Here is a 14,823-nt window from a genome sequence, read left to right as displayed (position 1 = left end):
AGACTGTATGGAGGAGGGCAAGCTGGTGATGGTATCTGACACCTTTTGGTCCTTTGGGGAAACTGAAATGTGAAACTCTATTTGTAAGTCAAAATTTCTTCATGGAGTGTAGCACTGGGCACTGAGAGAATCACTAGTTAAGAATTGTGAAACCTGAATCCAAAACTGCTCTGGCTAAATAACTTGTTCTGTGGTATGTACTGGTTATAATACTGCCTCTGACTTTGTGTCTTCTTATTAAAACCTTTTTTAAAATGTAATTTTTTTAAATAAAGCTTCTGAAGTGCTAGTATACTAATGTACCCTTAGATGGAGCTAGCAGCTACTGTACTGGCTGTAACTCTTAATGAAATGCTGGGTGTTCCTAGCACAAATGATTTCACAGCCTCACCTAAGCAATGGGTTTAGTGCCATGGTGACTGTGCATTCTCCCTTCCCAAAATACTTGGAGTAGGTGACAAGGGGGTGGGGGAGAGAATTGATTGTGGTCAAATGGAATACTCCTGTATTTTTCCCCATGTGTAGAACACTGCTCCTTAACCAGATGGATAGCTCATGAGTGCAAGGCCCCTTCTTTTTCCTTTCTTCAACCCTTGGTAGTGAATACTTTGCTTCTGCAGAAATCTCCTCTAGAACTGGGAGATAAATGGGGAAGAATCACAAATTTGTGGCTTCTTTCCCCCCCCCCCCACTCTTGTATTTCATAGAAATTTGAACCTCTTTGCCCAGGTGTACTCCTGTCCTTTGCAGGTATAGGGAGCATGGGAGTAAGGAGTCCTTGTGGTGGTCTGGTGAATGTTCTATGCATGAATTGTCCTAGAAATCAAAGGGAGAGCAGATAGTGTAAGGAATTCTATATTAAAAATTTGAGAGGGGCTCCTCTAGGAGGTGACTTAACATATTTCTGAGTTTTCCCTGACATACTTTTGTTTACTGAAATTCTTGGAAGAAGAATGTTCTGTTTGAACTTGGGGGATCTGTGTTCTGTTCCCAGCTCAGCCACAGACTTAGTGTGTGTCCTTGATTAATCTCTGTGTTTCTCATATATAAAATGTGGTTGGCACTTGAGCTGCTGAGAGATTATCCTGATGAATACTACAAAAAAGCCTATAAATAAATATCTGTGTACTTTGTTTTAAAATATGGTTTCACCCACAATGTTAAACTCTAGCAAATATAGAACTGCAGAAGTTAGAGAAGGGAAGGGTCTATGAAGAAGTCTAGTTACTCTTGTGCAGGACCATTCTTAACTGTCCAGTACAGTTTTTAATATTTCAGGTGATGGGACTTCCTGTGCTTATCTTGGAAGAGCATGCCATGGGCTAATAGATCTCACTCGTACGATAGGGTTCCTAGTTCTTCTTGTCTGTGTAAGCATCTATATCACTGAAATGCCAATTGTTGAGATGGACCTTCCCACACACATTCCAGTGGGAGTCTGACATAAACTTTGCTGCTTTCTTTTTCTCTCTTTTTTTTTTGTTTTTAAACAACTTTTCCAGGAAAAGAATGCTCAGTTGCTGGGGACAGCACAACAATTATTCACCCACTGCCAGGCACAGAAAGAGGAAATTAAACGGCTCTTTCAACAGAAACTCGATGAGGTATGGTTTGCAGAGAAATATCCTTGTTGGAAATTAATAATCCAACATTCTTGAGGTGTTACTCTGGCTTTGAAATCTTGGCTCTTACCTGTAGGTGGCTGCACAATGGAATGGATTTCCTTCTCTGTCCGGTCCATCACTGTTGCTTAAGTCATAGCTTACCAGCGTACCTTGATCCCAGAAGGGGTGTTAGTGACAGTCCGCAGGGCTGATTTTTCATTAAGTAACAAAGAAGAACACAGAAAGCACGTTCATTTTCCCTAGTTGAGTAGACGTGCCACGTCTGCCTAATCTTTCTCCAAAAAGTGCACACCTGCCCCGGGTGAGCCACAGGCTTTGGTGTTGGTGTTATGTCACTACACCATTTTATTTGTGGATTTATGATCCTGTGCACCAACCACTTCCGCTTATGAAGGGGGAGAACAGAACACACTTGGAAATTGAACAAAGGCATCAAATAAAAATCTCTGGTCACCTCAGAAGCAGTGATTTCATTCACCTGCAGCATAAAGATTGACACGGTGCTCTACTGTTCTGATAAATAACGGTGGTGGAATTAATCAGTAACTGCACATCTGGAGAACTCGTTTATACTTACCCAAACCAGACTACATCCCCCTTATGCACAACATAGTCCTTACTGTGCTGCTCACAGGCTTCAAAGCTTCATTGAATTGGTCCTGTGATTGAGCCACTGGACTACAAGAGATCTGGGTTCAGTTCTTGGTTCGGTCAGACTGTGAGACCCCTCGGGCAAATCATGTGATCTCTGGGACAATATTTCTTCCACCTGCTGTCAGTCTTGTCTGTTTAGCCTGTGAACTCTTTGGGCTAGTCTAGTACTGTCAGGCCTTGACCTCATTTGGAAAGTCTTTGCTACTCTGGTACTACCAATAACATTGGGTGGCACAGTAATAATATAACAGCTAGCAGTATTCACCCAGCACTTTCCATCTGTAGTGCTCAGTGTCTCGCAAAAGAGCTCAGCCTTGTTGCCATTTTACAGATGGGGAAGCTGAGGCACAGTAGCTTCTTGTTTCCCTATAGTGGCTCTAAAAAGCATGGGGGAGGGTACACTGGGACAAACTGGCAGGTACCACATCACCTTAACAAATGCAGGTAGGTCAAATGAAAGTTCATGCTGCTTCACTGCATAAACAGGTGAGCATATGGTCCTACTAGGGGTCAACTCCTAGTTTGTATTCCCAGCTTTGCCAATGACTTGCTTGTGACTATACAAGGTATCTCGCGTCTCTGCCTCACTTCCCCATCTGTAAAGTGGGAATGATGATGGTGATACGCTGCCTCTCAGAAGCGTTGGGAAGTTTTAAAAATGACTGTAAAAGTGGCGTGAGTCCCCTAATGACGGGCAGTATAGAAATGTGAAATGTTATTACTATATGTGTATGCAGACTGTCTGAAATTGGAATACTGCGTCCCGTTTGAATCTGATGCTTTCTCCCCCTCATCCTGTAGTTGGGAGTTAAAGCTCTGACATATAATGACCTGATTCAGGCTCAGAAGGAGATCTCTGCTCACAACCAGCAGCTGAAGGAACAGACAAAGCAGCTGGAGAAAGATAACAGTGAACTCAGGAACCAGAGCTTGCAGCTGGTACGTACCGTGCTTCCATCTGACTAGCAATGTGTGAGCCAAGTGATGGCCATTTTATATATAGAAGGCAGGTCATGAACTGCTGTTTTCCCTTTTATATCTTAATGAGAACAAAAACTGAACGGAAATCTTGCTTCCTCTAGAGCCTCCAAGAATGTTGTCCATGCAAAGAATGCTACGCTGGTGATGGGAAGAGCTCGTGTGTCTAGTTCTTGTGCTCACTGTCTAGTTCCTATGCTATCTGTGGCTTTTCTCTAGTCCTAGACCTTTTGGCTTCTGAGAACAGACACCAGTTGCTTTCTTTTCTTTCTCTTCCTTCTTAATCATTCTCAGAAGAATGACTCTTGACCCAAAGGGTGCGGTGGGTGGTCCATTCTCACAGGCATCTTCATTTAAATCCAGAAGTTTTCTGATGTGACAGCTGATTTGGGTGGCCCCAACCTCGTCCACAGTACACAGCTGTGCCGACATGCTCTGCGCATATGGGATAGCAGTTTGAAGTTGAGGTGATTGAACACTGTGGCCAAGAAGTTTGCCCAGGGCTCGCTTGGCTGTAGCTATCATTTATATATCCGTTACTTCCAGCAGTTCACACAGTTAATATTCGGGTGGGAGAAACTGTACGCAGAAGCATTTAGGGATGTTGAGTAAAGTTAGCCTTGTAAGCCCCAACTCCGGCTGCTTAAATAGGGATTGGAAACTAATTTTTCTGTAAAGCTGCAATATTTGCCTTGAATTGAGAGCTAGTTTTCAGCATGATAGAAGTTTCCCTTCAGATTTCAGTGGAAGGGAGGATGGAATTCTGCCCTGCTCTATTGATAGTTTGGAATTGTGAAACATGCCACTGACCAAGCCTTTAATGCACCTGCAGCTTAAAGCACGATGCGAAGAACTGAAGTTGGATTGGTCAACGTTGTCGTTGGAGAGCTTACTGAAGGAAAAGCAGGCACTGAAGAATCAGATTTCTGAGAAACAAAAGCACTGTTTGGAATTGCAGGTAGAACCAGGAGCAAATTTAGTGCCACCAGCTCAAAGTAGTATTCAGCCAGTATTCCCGCTAGGGCACATGTTTTTTTTTTTTTGTTTGTTTGTTTGTTTTTTTTGCATTACATGACATTGGAACATAAACCTGCTGCCATGGTAGTAGTATGACAAAATGATTAGAGGGTGGGTTGATAACACTAGGAAGAACAAAGCTGCAGATAATCTTTCAGCTATATAAAGGGCAAATAATGGAACTTTGCTTGGCATCCAGTATTGCTCTGGGCTTCTGAACCTGAGCATTGGTTTATCAGCTGTTCTCTGTGTCCTTAAAATGCTTTGCCTAGTGAAAAGGAAGGTCCTACTGTTTTTGTTCTGTTTCGTTCCATTGCTCCTATATTGTATCTCCTGTGTGCGTGTCTCATGTCAGACATCACTTCCCACAGAAACATCTTGCCAAAAGGACCTTTCTTTTCGCAATGGGGTTGGTTCTCTTGGCTTCTCATAAGAAGTGGTAACCCAGTCCAAATGTGTTATCGGGCACATGGTTGGACACTCTTAGTATAGGGTGTCATTCCCCCCCCCCCACCCAATAGTGTTAAATTAGGCTGTATTTTTATTTAAATCTGACTTTTTACAGACTCTTTATTGGAAATTGTCTGACATGCTCTAGAAGATGTTCCCTAGTAGTCTGTCTGAACATTCTTTTTTCTACCTGTACCTTTGTTTCACAAATCCAGAGCAGTGTATTGAAATTTGTTTTTTAAATCATAGATTGTTTGCTTTGAGTTATCACCAAAAAAGGGGACACTTTTTCTGAGAAGCATCTGGAAGGGAAAACTCCAGAATGTGGTATTATTCTTAGGTACAGTCTTTAATCTTTGTCCTCCTCTTCATTTAAAGATCAGCATTGTGGAGCTTGAGAAAAGTCAAAGGCAGCAGGAGCTCATGCAGCTGAAATCGTATATGCCTCCTGATGAGTCTCTGTCGGTACAGCTACGCAATAAAAACCGTTTAAGCCGTGAGCCCGAGGCTGATCACGGCAGATTCCAACTTGAGCTTGAGTGCTCTAAATTTCCTATGCCCCACATCAACGGCATGAGCCCTGAACTGTCCATGAATGGTCATGCTACTCCCTATGAAATCCATAATGCTCTTAGCAGGCCCTCTTCCAAGCAGAACACCCCTCAATACATGACCTCTCACCTGGACCAAGAAATAATTCCTTGCACCCCAAACCACAGCAGCAGACAGAAGGTGGACAAGACAGCAAGCTTGTCCTTACCTGATTACACCAGGTTTTCCCCAGCTAAGATAGCCCTAAGGAGACATTTGAATCAGGACCATGCAGTCAATGGAAAAGCAACAACTAATGAGATACACCAGAGGTGAGAGTGGTCAGTTCCTGTGTTGGGAAATGCGGTGTGGTAATGCTTGTCATGTTGCTGGTAATAAACCTAGACAGTAGAAGAAAATAGAATCTCGGCCTAGATTTTTAGCGTGGTAAAGCTTTGTGGCATAGTCATTTAACTGTTAGCCAGTATATCCAGCAGTGCCAGTTTATCAGGTAAGCAAGGCAATAATGCCTTGAGTTTGTAATAGGAATTCATTTTGGACAAAGGGCATTAGGAGGAAGAAGCTGACTGTGTACATCTTTGTTCCAGAGCTGACCATGTAAAAGAGAATGGCCTTACATATCCAAGCCCTGGCATTTCAAATGGCATAAAGCTGAGTCCTCAGGAAACTCGGCCCTCTTCCCCAGCGGCCTTACCGATTGCAGGCGAGAAGGTAAGGAATGTGTTGGCTTCTCCGCACAGAGCTGTCAACAGAAATGCTTCTGACGGAGCAAAGAAGTAAAAGCTCTAGGCTAGAAGGTGTGGACTCCATTCTTTCTGGTAGCCATAGAAAAAGCCATAAAAAACTCAGCATTGGGTGTAATATGAAATGGAAGATGTCCAAGATGTCAAAAGAAGGAACTGGATGATGGAGAGAGTCTGGTTATGAACTAGGCTGGTAGTGACCAAAAGTTTTATTGCTATCAGATGCCTTTCACTGAACTCTGTAAAATGAGTAAGAGTTTTATTCTAGTTCACTTAACCAATCCCACTTCACATCATCTAGGTGTTGGCTTCAGCAGAGAGGCTGAGGAGAGAATGTACCATGGAGTGTGAACTATCATCTCCCACGTAGAGGCGCCCATTCCGGAGTAGAGTAGAGGCACACTACCGGGTGGCAGTGATAGGAAGGTTGCGCTGCTGCTGCCTGCTCTGTGGAAGAGGGCTTGTCTACAGATTTGTTGGATAAGCACCCTTCACCAGCAGCAAATCAATGTTTACACTTCTCATTGGTGTAAACGTTAAGAAATAAGAGGCTGTGAATCCCCAAGCATGGGCAAGGATGTCGGGGAAACAAGCTTTCAAAAACTCCCTCGAGACCCACATCGGAGCCTCTGTCGTTCCTATCCAAGGTGATCTGGTTCAGATTCCTTTGGACACAGCCGTTCATCTATGGTTGCAATGGGTTGTTGGCTGAATTGACGTGCTGTCTTTGCAATACATCCAAACACCCTTTTCTCGTATTTGTTCCCATCAGGTAGCATGTTATATACAACAGCAAAATGCCTGAGGAAAAATGCGCACAGCTTATTTTTATATAAAAATGTCAACATATTCTGAGAAGTAGCAGAGTTTGGTCATTGTTGGGGAAACTCAGTAGTGAGTAAGAAGCCCCCTTTGAAACAGGCTGCTTTTGTGTTTGCAGGTTTTGCGAGAGAGGACTTCTGCGAGTAATGGAGAAACTATCACCAGCCTACCTATCAGTATTCCTCTCAGCACGGTGCAGCCCAATAAACTCCCTGTTAGTATCCCTCTGGCCAGCGTAGTCCTACCTAGCCGTGTTGAGAAGGTGGTGAGTAAGGGATTGTCAACACTTTCCATCCCTAACTAAAAACCAGACTGGGGAATAATTGTATACCGTGCACCAGAATCCCGGCCAGGACATTGAGCTAGAATACCCTTGATGCTTTTGGAGTGACCGCTGATGCTGTGTCTCTACCTGGATCTTGGACAGTTATTTTCCTAGAGTATGTTAGACCAGCATGTGTCCTGGACAGGGAGAGAGATGAAGTCCCTGCTCCCAAACAACTTACGTTCTGAATCTATGGCATGCTAGAGAGGCAGGCATAGCCTAATGGGTAGGACATGGGCCTATGAGTGAGGAATCTAGAGTGACCAGACATCCCGATATTTTGTTTCAGGTGCGGTGGCCCGTTTTAATTAATTAATTCATTTATTTGTTGTTGCTTAGGCAGCAGTGAGAGGCAGGGGGGAGCGCCTTTTCAATTGTTACACTCACCCAACATGTCTGTGTCTTTGGCATTTTGGCGACAGGTCTTTCAGTCGCTGACGGTCTTCAGCGGCATTTCAGCAGCGGGTACTTGGCTTTCTTTGGCGGCAAGATTTATTACCTGCTGCTGAAATGCTGCCGAAGACCGTCAGTGACTGAAGGACCTGCTGCCGGAGTGCCGCTGAAGACCCGGACGCTGTGAGTGTAACAGTTGAAAAGGCGCTCCCCCGTGGCAGTCCCGATATTTTGAAGTTATCATCTGGTCACCCTAGAGGAATCCCAAGTGCTAATTTCAGCTCAGCCATTGACTTCCTGTGTGACACTGGGCAAATGAACGTCTGGCTTGCTTTGCTCATTGGTATAATGGGGCTACCTTGTGTGGGTGCTAAGGCTGAGTTTGTCACACGCCAAGCATGAGCTGTTGCAGTATCTGTTCAGCTTTCACAACTGGAAATGTTTTGGGATTCCTTTTTTTTTTTCCTTGTGATCTCAGCAGACCTATGCTGGTGCGTGTTCCCAGGGGGAAGAGCATGAAAAGGACAGTGTGGGAGGGGAGAGTCAGTGCTTGACAGACCAGGGATGTAAGGCATCCAGTTCCCTCCAGTGTTTCTGCCAAAGAGGATTCCAGTAGATTACTAAGGAGCATTCACTGCCTTTCTGTGGGAAGCATGGATTTGGACTCCACCTGAATGGTAGTGGATGGAAGAGGAGGGTTAATGGCTTCCTTCTCAGCCCACTGAACCATCTCAGACTGGCTGGATGCTTCCCAGTTTGTGACCACCAGTGTGGTCTTTGAGTCCCCTCCAGCAGTTTACCAGTGCAGCCTTGTGTAGCAACATAAAATTGGACATAAACTCCTCTTCCCCCCACCCCGCCCGCTTTCTGTCACGGGAGAGGGAAAGATCTCTCTAGCCTGAGATCATGTATCCCATGGCCTCTGCCAGCCTCCCCCTTGTACTTTCTTCATGTCCTTTAACTGTTCCCAGTTGATGGGTTGATTGCTCTTATTAGCTTAACAGCTTCCTGCCTAATTAAGCCATTAAGCACCCATCCCCCCCAATTAAATCCACTCAGGGTGGGGGGAGCTAGTACTTTGGTGGCCAGAGTGCTGTGTCTGCTCCTAGCACTTTGTCACCGGGAGTTCTTTCTTTGATGAACTAAATAAGGGTTTATTACACAGATGCCACAGCCAGCTGCAGTGGGAGGGTATCGTAGTCTGACTCCCTGTGTCCCTTCTCCTAGCAAAAGGCCTTGCAGTTGTGCTGGAGGGCCCCTGTTGTCTTAGTTCCAGGCAGGCACATCTCTTAAAATGGAGGAAGGTGGCATCGTTATAGAATTATACTGCTGCCCTGGGGAGTTAGGGCTGCCTTTGGGAAACATCCCTTGCTGATAACTGGTTTGGCAAAGGGAGAGCTTGATTCTGAAGTCTGTGAGCACCTGCAATGTGTGCGTGTGTGTGTGTGTACGTGTACTGGGCCACTCGGTTTAGTGTGCTGACTTGCATCAGGTGGGAATCTGGCGCTCTCTTTAGTGTTCCTGATGGCTGAGGCATTTTGAGAACAGAAATACTCAAGATGACACCATGCCTTCAGTCTGTGCGCTTCTCACTGATTTCAGGGGAACTGTGTGTGTGAACTGAGGGTATGATACAGCCCTTTGTTTTTTTTCCCATCTGCACTAAAACTATGGATTGAGGGACCTCATTACGACACAGTTGTCCTGAGTCAAAGGCAGAGGGACCCTCTTTGAGGTGTTTGTCCAGCCACTACCACATTGGGATCCTGGTCTATGGCACGGGCTTGTAGGTGCTAACTCAATATAAATAATATTAAAAGTTGTAGTGTAGATGGGATCTAACTGTGTCCCATAACTGGGCTAACCCTTGAATAGTCCAAACCTCTAACCCAGTGGTGGAATGCCCTTCGGTCATGTCTAACCAACACTGTTCACTATGATGGAACAGCAATAATCCAAACAGGGATCTGTGGCTTGGTTATAGATGCAGGCATTGATGGGACCAAAGGCTGAACCATTCTACACATTTTTGAGTTCACCCTTTGTTCCTCAAAGGAGAGGAATCGCTTCAGTCCCTTTCCTCTCTTTGGTTTGTGAGCACGTCATGGACTTGTCTAACACCTGAATTTCTCAGGTACCTGGGAACCCTGTCAAAAGAAGCACTTGCTTGTGCTTTTGGAAAATGTGGCATTGTATGTGAAACCAGCAGTTCTAGAAACAAACTACAGCACAGTAGCAGGAAGGCTACCGAGGCTCTGGAATTACTGGAGGACTCTAATTTGTGCATCAATACGTGCCTAGCTACATGAGGTCAGAGACCGTCATTTTTATTCCAGGTGCCAGACTTTTTTTGGTGGGCAGTGGAATATTCCTTGTGCATGGACAGTGACGCTTCAGGAGATGATCAGATGAAGCCCCTGGGATCCTACAGTGCAGTCCAGGGCTTGGCTCTCACTGCTAATACAGAAGATGTGATCTGCAGAGAGGTCATGTCTCAGCATGCTGTGATGCATTATGGTGGAAAGATTGTTACATGTTTGGACATGACATCTCTGCAGGCTACATGAAACTAGATGCTGCAGCAAGTTGCCAGTGCAGCTCTTGGTTTGATGATGTTTGGGAAGCCTGGAGTTAAACTGTAATTTTCTGAAAATATACAAAGTCTAGAAGGTTTAGGGAATCCATAGGGATTTAAAGCCACAAACCTACAGATGCCCATGAATTCTGTTAAATGAACAGCTCTTGAACAAACTTTCTGAACTGAAGTGCTTGTGTTTTTTCACCTCCTCCAGAGAAGCACACCTAGTCCAGTTCATCAGAATCGAGACTCGTCGTCAACACTTGAAAAACAGTATGGTGCTAGTTCTCATAATGGCGTAAGCAATGCTGCTGGAAATAAGCCACTGGCTTTGGCTACCTCAGGTAATGAACTCCCCTCTACGGAGCCACCATGTCTCTTAGCAATAACTCTTTTTATTATGTGTGTTTGAGCTTTTGGGCACTTGTGATTGAGAGCCCCTGATACTGTCAAGAGCTGGATGTATGGTGCAGTTTCATATCAAAAGGTTGAATGTTCCTGGGTTAAGGAGGAGGACCTGGATTGAGGGTGTAGTAGGACTGAAAAAACACAATGAAGGGAAGGGTAATTCATTGGTGGAAACATGAGTGTGGCAGTTCAGACAAAATAATCACAAACCAAGATAGGCAGTGTGTTCCTGTTGGTCAGTCCTGAACCAGTGACTTCTCAGTGCGAGAAGTCCCCCTTAGGCTCTCTTCCAGCATCTGTATAGATTCAATTTACTCACATCCAACTGCATGCCCGTTTGTGACCCCTCTTATCCTCCCAGTTCTCCTAGCTGCAGTTGCTGTGTGGAATGCTGACAGACCATTGCCTCTAGCTCTTTCTCTCATGAGCACAAATAAAGGCTGGAACAGATGGTCTCCCCACCCTTGGGGAAATCCTACCTCCAGCTGTACCACTGTGGTGGATCCTGTTGCTCCCCAGTCATCTGAGCACATTCCCAAAGGGAAAGCAAACAGGATGTTAGGAATCATTAAAAAGGGGATAGAGAATAAGACTGAGAATATATTATTGACCTTATATAAATCGATGGTATGCGCACATCTCGAATACTGTGTACAGATGTGGTCTCCTCATCTCAAAAAAGATATACTGGCACTAGAAAAGGTTCAGAAAAGGGCAATTAAAATGATTAGGGGTTTGGAGAGCCTCCCATATGAGGAAAGATTAAAGAGGCTAGGACTCTTCAGGTTGGAAAAGAGGAGACCAAGGGGGGATATGATAGAGGTATATAAAATCATGAGTGATGTGGAGAAAGTGGATAAGGAAAAGTTATTTACTTATTCCCCGTAATACAAGAACTAGGGCTCACCACATGAAATTAATAGGCAGCAGGTTTAAAACAAATAAAAGGAAGTTCTTCTTCATGCAGCGCACAGTCAACTTGTGGAACTCCTTGCCCGAGGAGGTTGTGAAGGCTAGGACTATAACAGTGTTTAAAAGGGGACTGGATAAATTCATGGTGGTTAAGTCCATAAATGGTTATTAGCCAGGATGGGTAAGGAATGGTGTCCCTAGCCTCTGTTTGTCAGAGGATGGAGATGGATGGCAGGAGAGAGATCACTTGATCATTGCCTGTTAGGTTCACTCCCTCTGGGGCACCTGGCATTGGCCACTGTCGGTAGACAGGATACTGGGCTAGATGGACCTTTGGTCTGACCTGGTACGGCCGTTCTTAGGTTCTAACCTGGCACAGAGAGAAATGAGTCAGGCCTTTTTCAGGAGTCTGGAAAGGCAGCTGTTGACTTTGTGTCTGCCACTCTCAACAATAGGGAGCTTAGCAAACCCACTACACTCCTACACTCCATTCAAGGGGCAGGAGCAGTTTCCCAAAAAGGTCCCGAGACCCTTTATTCAAACTTCTTGGGACCAGTGAGTGCCTCTTCAGTATAGCCTGCAGGAAGCGCTCTTCCACTGCTGTATCCTCATCAGACTTGCACTGTCATTCTTCCTCTGTGCTTCCTACCCTGAGGGCCTTTGTCCTGATTAACATCCTTTCAGCAGACAAGGGCTGAAGGCAGCTCCCTCTGAAGCCAATTATAGTCAATGCTGCAGAGTAACATTGGGTTCCCAGCTCCCCTTAGTCTCAACTATCCCAGGAAAGAAGGCCTTAGCTAAATTCCATGCATGATGCATTGCTGCAGATTCTTAATGAACTCCATTACTCCCCTTTCCCTCAACTCCCACATAGGTTCCTTCAGTTCCCCTGACTTCCTGAAGATCCACCAGTTTTCTCCCTGCTTCCCTTTGGTTTGAGCTGTGGGGAGGGGCTAGGTGTGCAGATGACAGTCTCTTTGGAAAGAAACTGTCTGATTCTTGCTGTGTGGGTGACTGGCTAGAGGAAAGGGCTGAGAGCAGAGAGGTTCTTGGGTTCTAATCCAAGGTGAGCATCTTATCCTGAGAAGGCACTTGAGTTGTGACAAAAATTGGGTTAAAAGCAGGACACTTGCCTGTTATGTGTGAACTTTTGTGAGTTAGTAAAAGGGAGCAGAGTGAACTGACAAATCTAACTTAATTCACCAACACGTACAGCTATGTTCTTGGCTTCACTGTGTGATGGGCGGCCTTGCAGAGTTCAATACGTAGTATTATGCAGATGACTGGGAGTTATTGCATTGCCAGTTAATCTAATACAGATAGGATAGCTGAACACTCAGACGTACCCAGAGATTTAGCCTGGAAGGTATACATCACTGCTTCTGTTTAGTGATACTTTCCCTTTCCACAGGTTTTTCATATTCTTCTGGCTCCATGGCAGTTAATGGAACTCTTTCAAACAGCCCAGCCCACCTTAACCATAGTGTTGATCAGGCAGCTGTGGACGACTCCGGGAGTTTGTTTAACTCGGTAGGGTCTCGGAGCTCCACTCCACAATACCCTTCTTTGCTAATGATGCAGTCACGGAATTCTGGGCAGAATTCCCCGGCTCACCAGCACTCAGCAAGCCCCAAGTTAAATGGTGCCTCCCAGAGCATGGTAGGGGTACTGCAGTATGTGGATGCTCAGAAGATGTTTGCCGAAGGAACAAAGGGGGAACTTCAGCCTGATGCCGCCTTTTCCGATCCTGAGAACGAGGCCAAGAGAAGAATCATCTTCACAATCTCTCCTAGTACAGGAAGTGTAAAACAGTCTCTGTCTAACAAGCACAGTCCCCTGACTGCAAGCATTCGGATGGACTGTGGCCAAGCATACATGCAGGATGGGAAGAAACGAGGTCGAAGGAAGAGATCCTCCCCAGGGAATCTAAACATGAACTCCGGGGTGTCCCCAAAACGCAAATCCTTACCAACTGTGGCTGGACTCTTTACTCAGCCTTCAGGCTCACCGCTTAATATAAACTCAATGGTAAGGAAAAGAATGATGGGAGTTGCGGCTAAGTGTAGGTATGTTTGACATGTCAGTACTGTACATTGTTACAATTTTGGTGTTCTGGACTGTAGCATAAAAAACCCATGTGAACATGTTCCTCCAAGAGCCAACAGGTTGTTGAAAGTTACAATGATCCATTTAGATATAGTTACAAAATCTTTTAAATCATCTTACCTTCCCCTCAAAAAATTATATTAAGTATTAAACAGAATCTTTAACAAAATGATTCTGATTCTCCAAGTGATTGTGAAACATATGTTTGCTTACAGTGAAAGCTAAATTTTACCCGGTCTAAAATAAATTAACTGACTTGAGTGCTTATGTTCCATTGACTTTAAGCAAATGCTTTTCAGTAAGTATTATCATAAAACACAGGGCAGATATTCCTAATGAGGACCTGTAGGCTGTATTCATCATGTCATCAGAAATTGATACTTGAGGTGAAATGTTCTTGCCCTGTTTTCATGCATTTAACTGCCTAGTTTTATCATCTTCAAGGTCAAGTATTCAGCCATGAAAGCTCAGAAAAGCAGCCAAGCATTGTGCAGGGATTTCAGGGTTGTGACATTGAAGCATAGCATGGCTCTTGGTGTTAAACACTAAGCTAGTCTTAAAGCTGAAAGCTGAGTGTGAGTGAATGTTGTCTTACGAAGTTCTTTACTAAAAGAATATTTTCATCTTTAACATTTTTTTTCTTCCCATCCCAGGTCAATAACATTAATCAGCCTTTAGAAATAACAGCCATTTCCTCCCCTGAAAACTCCCTGAAGAACTCTCCTGTTCCCTACCAGGACAATGACCAGCCTCCAGTGCTGAAAAAAGAGAAGCCCCTGATTCAGACCAACGGTGTTCATTACTCACCACTGACTTCGGATGAAGAACAGGGATCGGAAGATGAGCACAATAGCACCAGGTGAATATAACTCTGTTGATGTCAGGTCAGCAGTTTTATCTGATCTGAAGAGGCAGCTCTCTAGGCTAAGATCATGGACGCAAGGCCTGGTCTTAACTACAACTACAAAGATCTATCTCATGAACCCATGCTGCTTGTCAGCCAGAGTTTGTTTTCAGCATTGTATATATTGTGTACTTTAGTAGCTAACATCTCTTGATAAACAGTGAAGGTGTTGGAAAGCAGAATGAGCATAAGGAACCTACTCCTAGCTGGGTTTTTAATGCTTGCAGTGGGTGGCTTTGTTTGGGAGAATGAGCATAAACTTTGCAGGAGTGCTAACTTCAGCATTCTGACCAAGTCCCACCTTTTGGGTAATTTTTGGAAAATTCCCACTTCCATTTCAACTTGATACAGAGTTC

The 14,823-nt window shown here is 44.6% G+C and overlaps 1 protein-coding gene across 7 annotated transcripts in view; it reads left to right on the top strand.

Annotated features, from left to right (window-relative positions):
• The window catches only part of DOT1L (DOT1 like histone lysine methyltransferase), a 96,881-nt gene that overhangs the window by 73,626 nt on the left and 8,432 nt on the right, over positions 1–14,823 (top strand). For 5 of the 7 annotated variants that reach the window (XM_039515529.1, XM_039515528.1, XM_039515531.1 and 2 more), the window contains 9 exons: positions 1,503–1,604; positions 3,081–3,218; positions 4,090–4,215; positions 5,103–5,587; positions 5,864–5,987; positions 6,960–7,106; positions 10,352–10,481; positions 12,869–13,485; positions 14,217–14,422. In XM_039515529.1, the coding sequence (XP_039371463.1) occupies positions 1,503–1,604; positions 3,081–3,218; positions 4,090–4,215; positions 5,103–5,587; positions 5,864–5,987; positions 6,960–7,106; positions 10,352–10,481; positions 12,869–13,485; positions 14,217–14,422 (2,075 nt within the window). The remainder of the gene's footprint in view (positions 1–1,502; positions 1,605–3,080; positions 3,219–4,089; positions 4,216–5,102; positions 5,588–5,863; positions 5,988–6,959; positions 7,107–10,351; positions 10,482–12,868; positions 13,486–14,216; positions 14,423–14,823) is intronic. The other 2 variants (XM_039515532.1, XM_039515533.1) reach the window with 2 other exon arrangements.

This window comes from Mauremys reevesii, linkage group 26, assembly GCF_016161935.1.
Source record: "Mauremys reevesii isolate NIE-2019 linkage group 26, ASM1616193v1, whole genome shotgun sequence".
NCBI classification, from domain to species: Eukaryota; Metazoa; Chordata; order Testudines; family Geoemydidae; genus Mauremys; species Mauremys reevesii.
The sequence above is the reverse complement of the archived record's forward strand: the minus strand, read 5'-3'. Positions and strand labels throughout refer to the sequence as shown.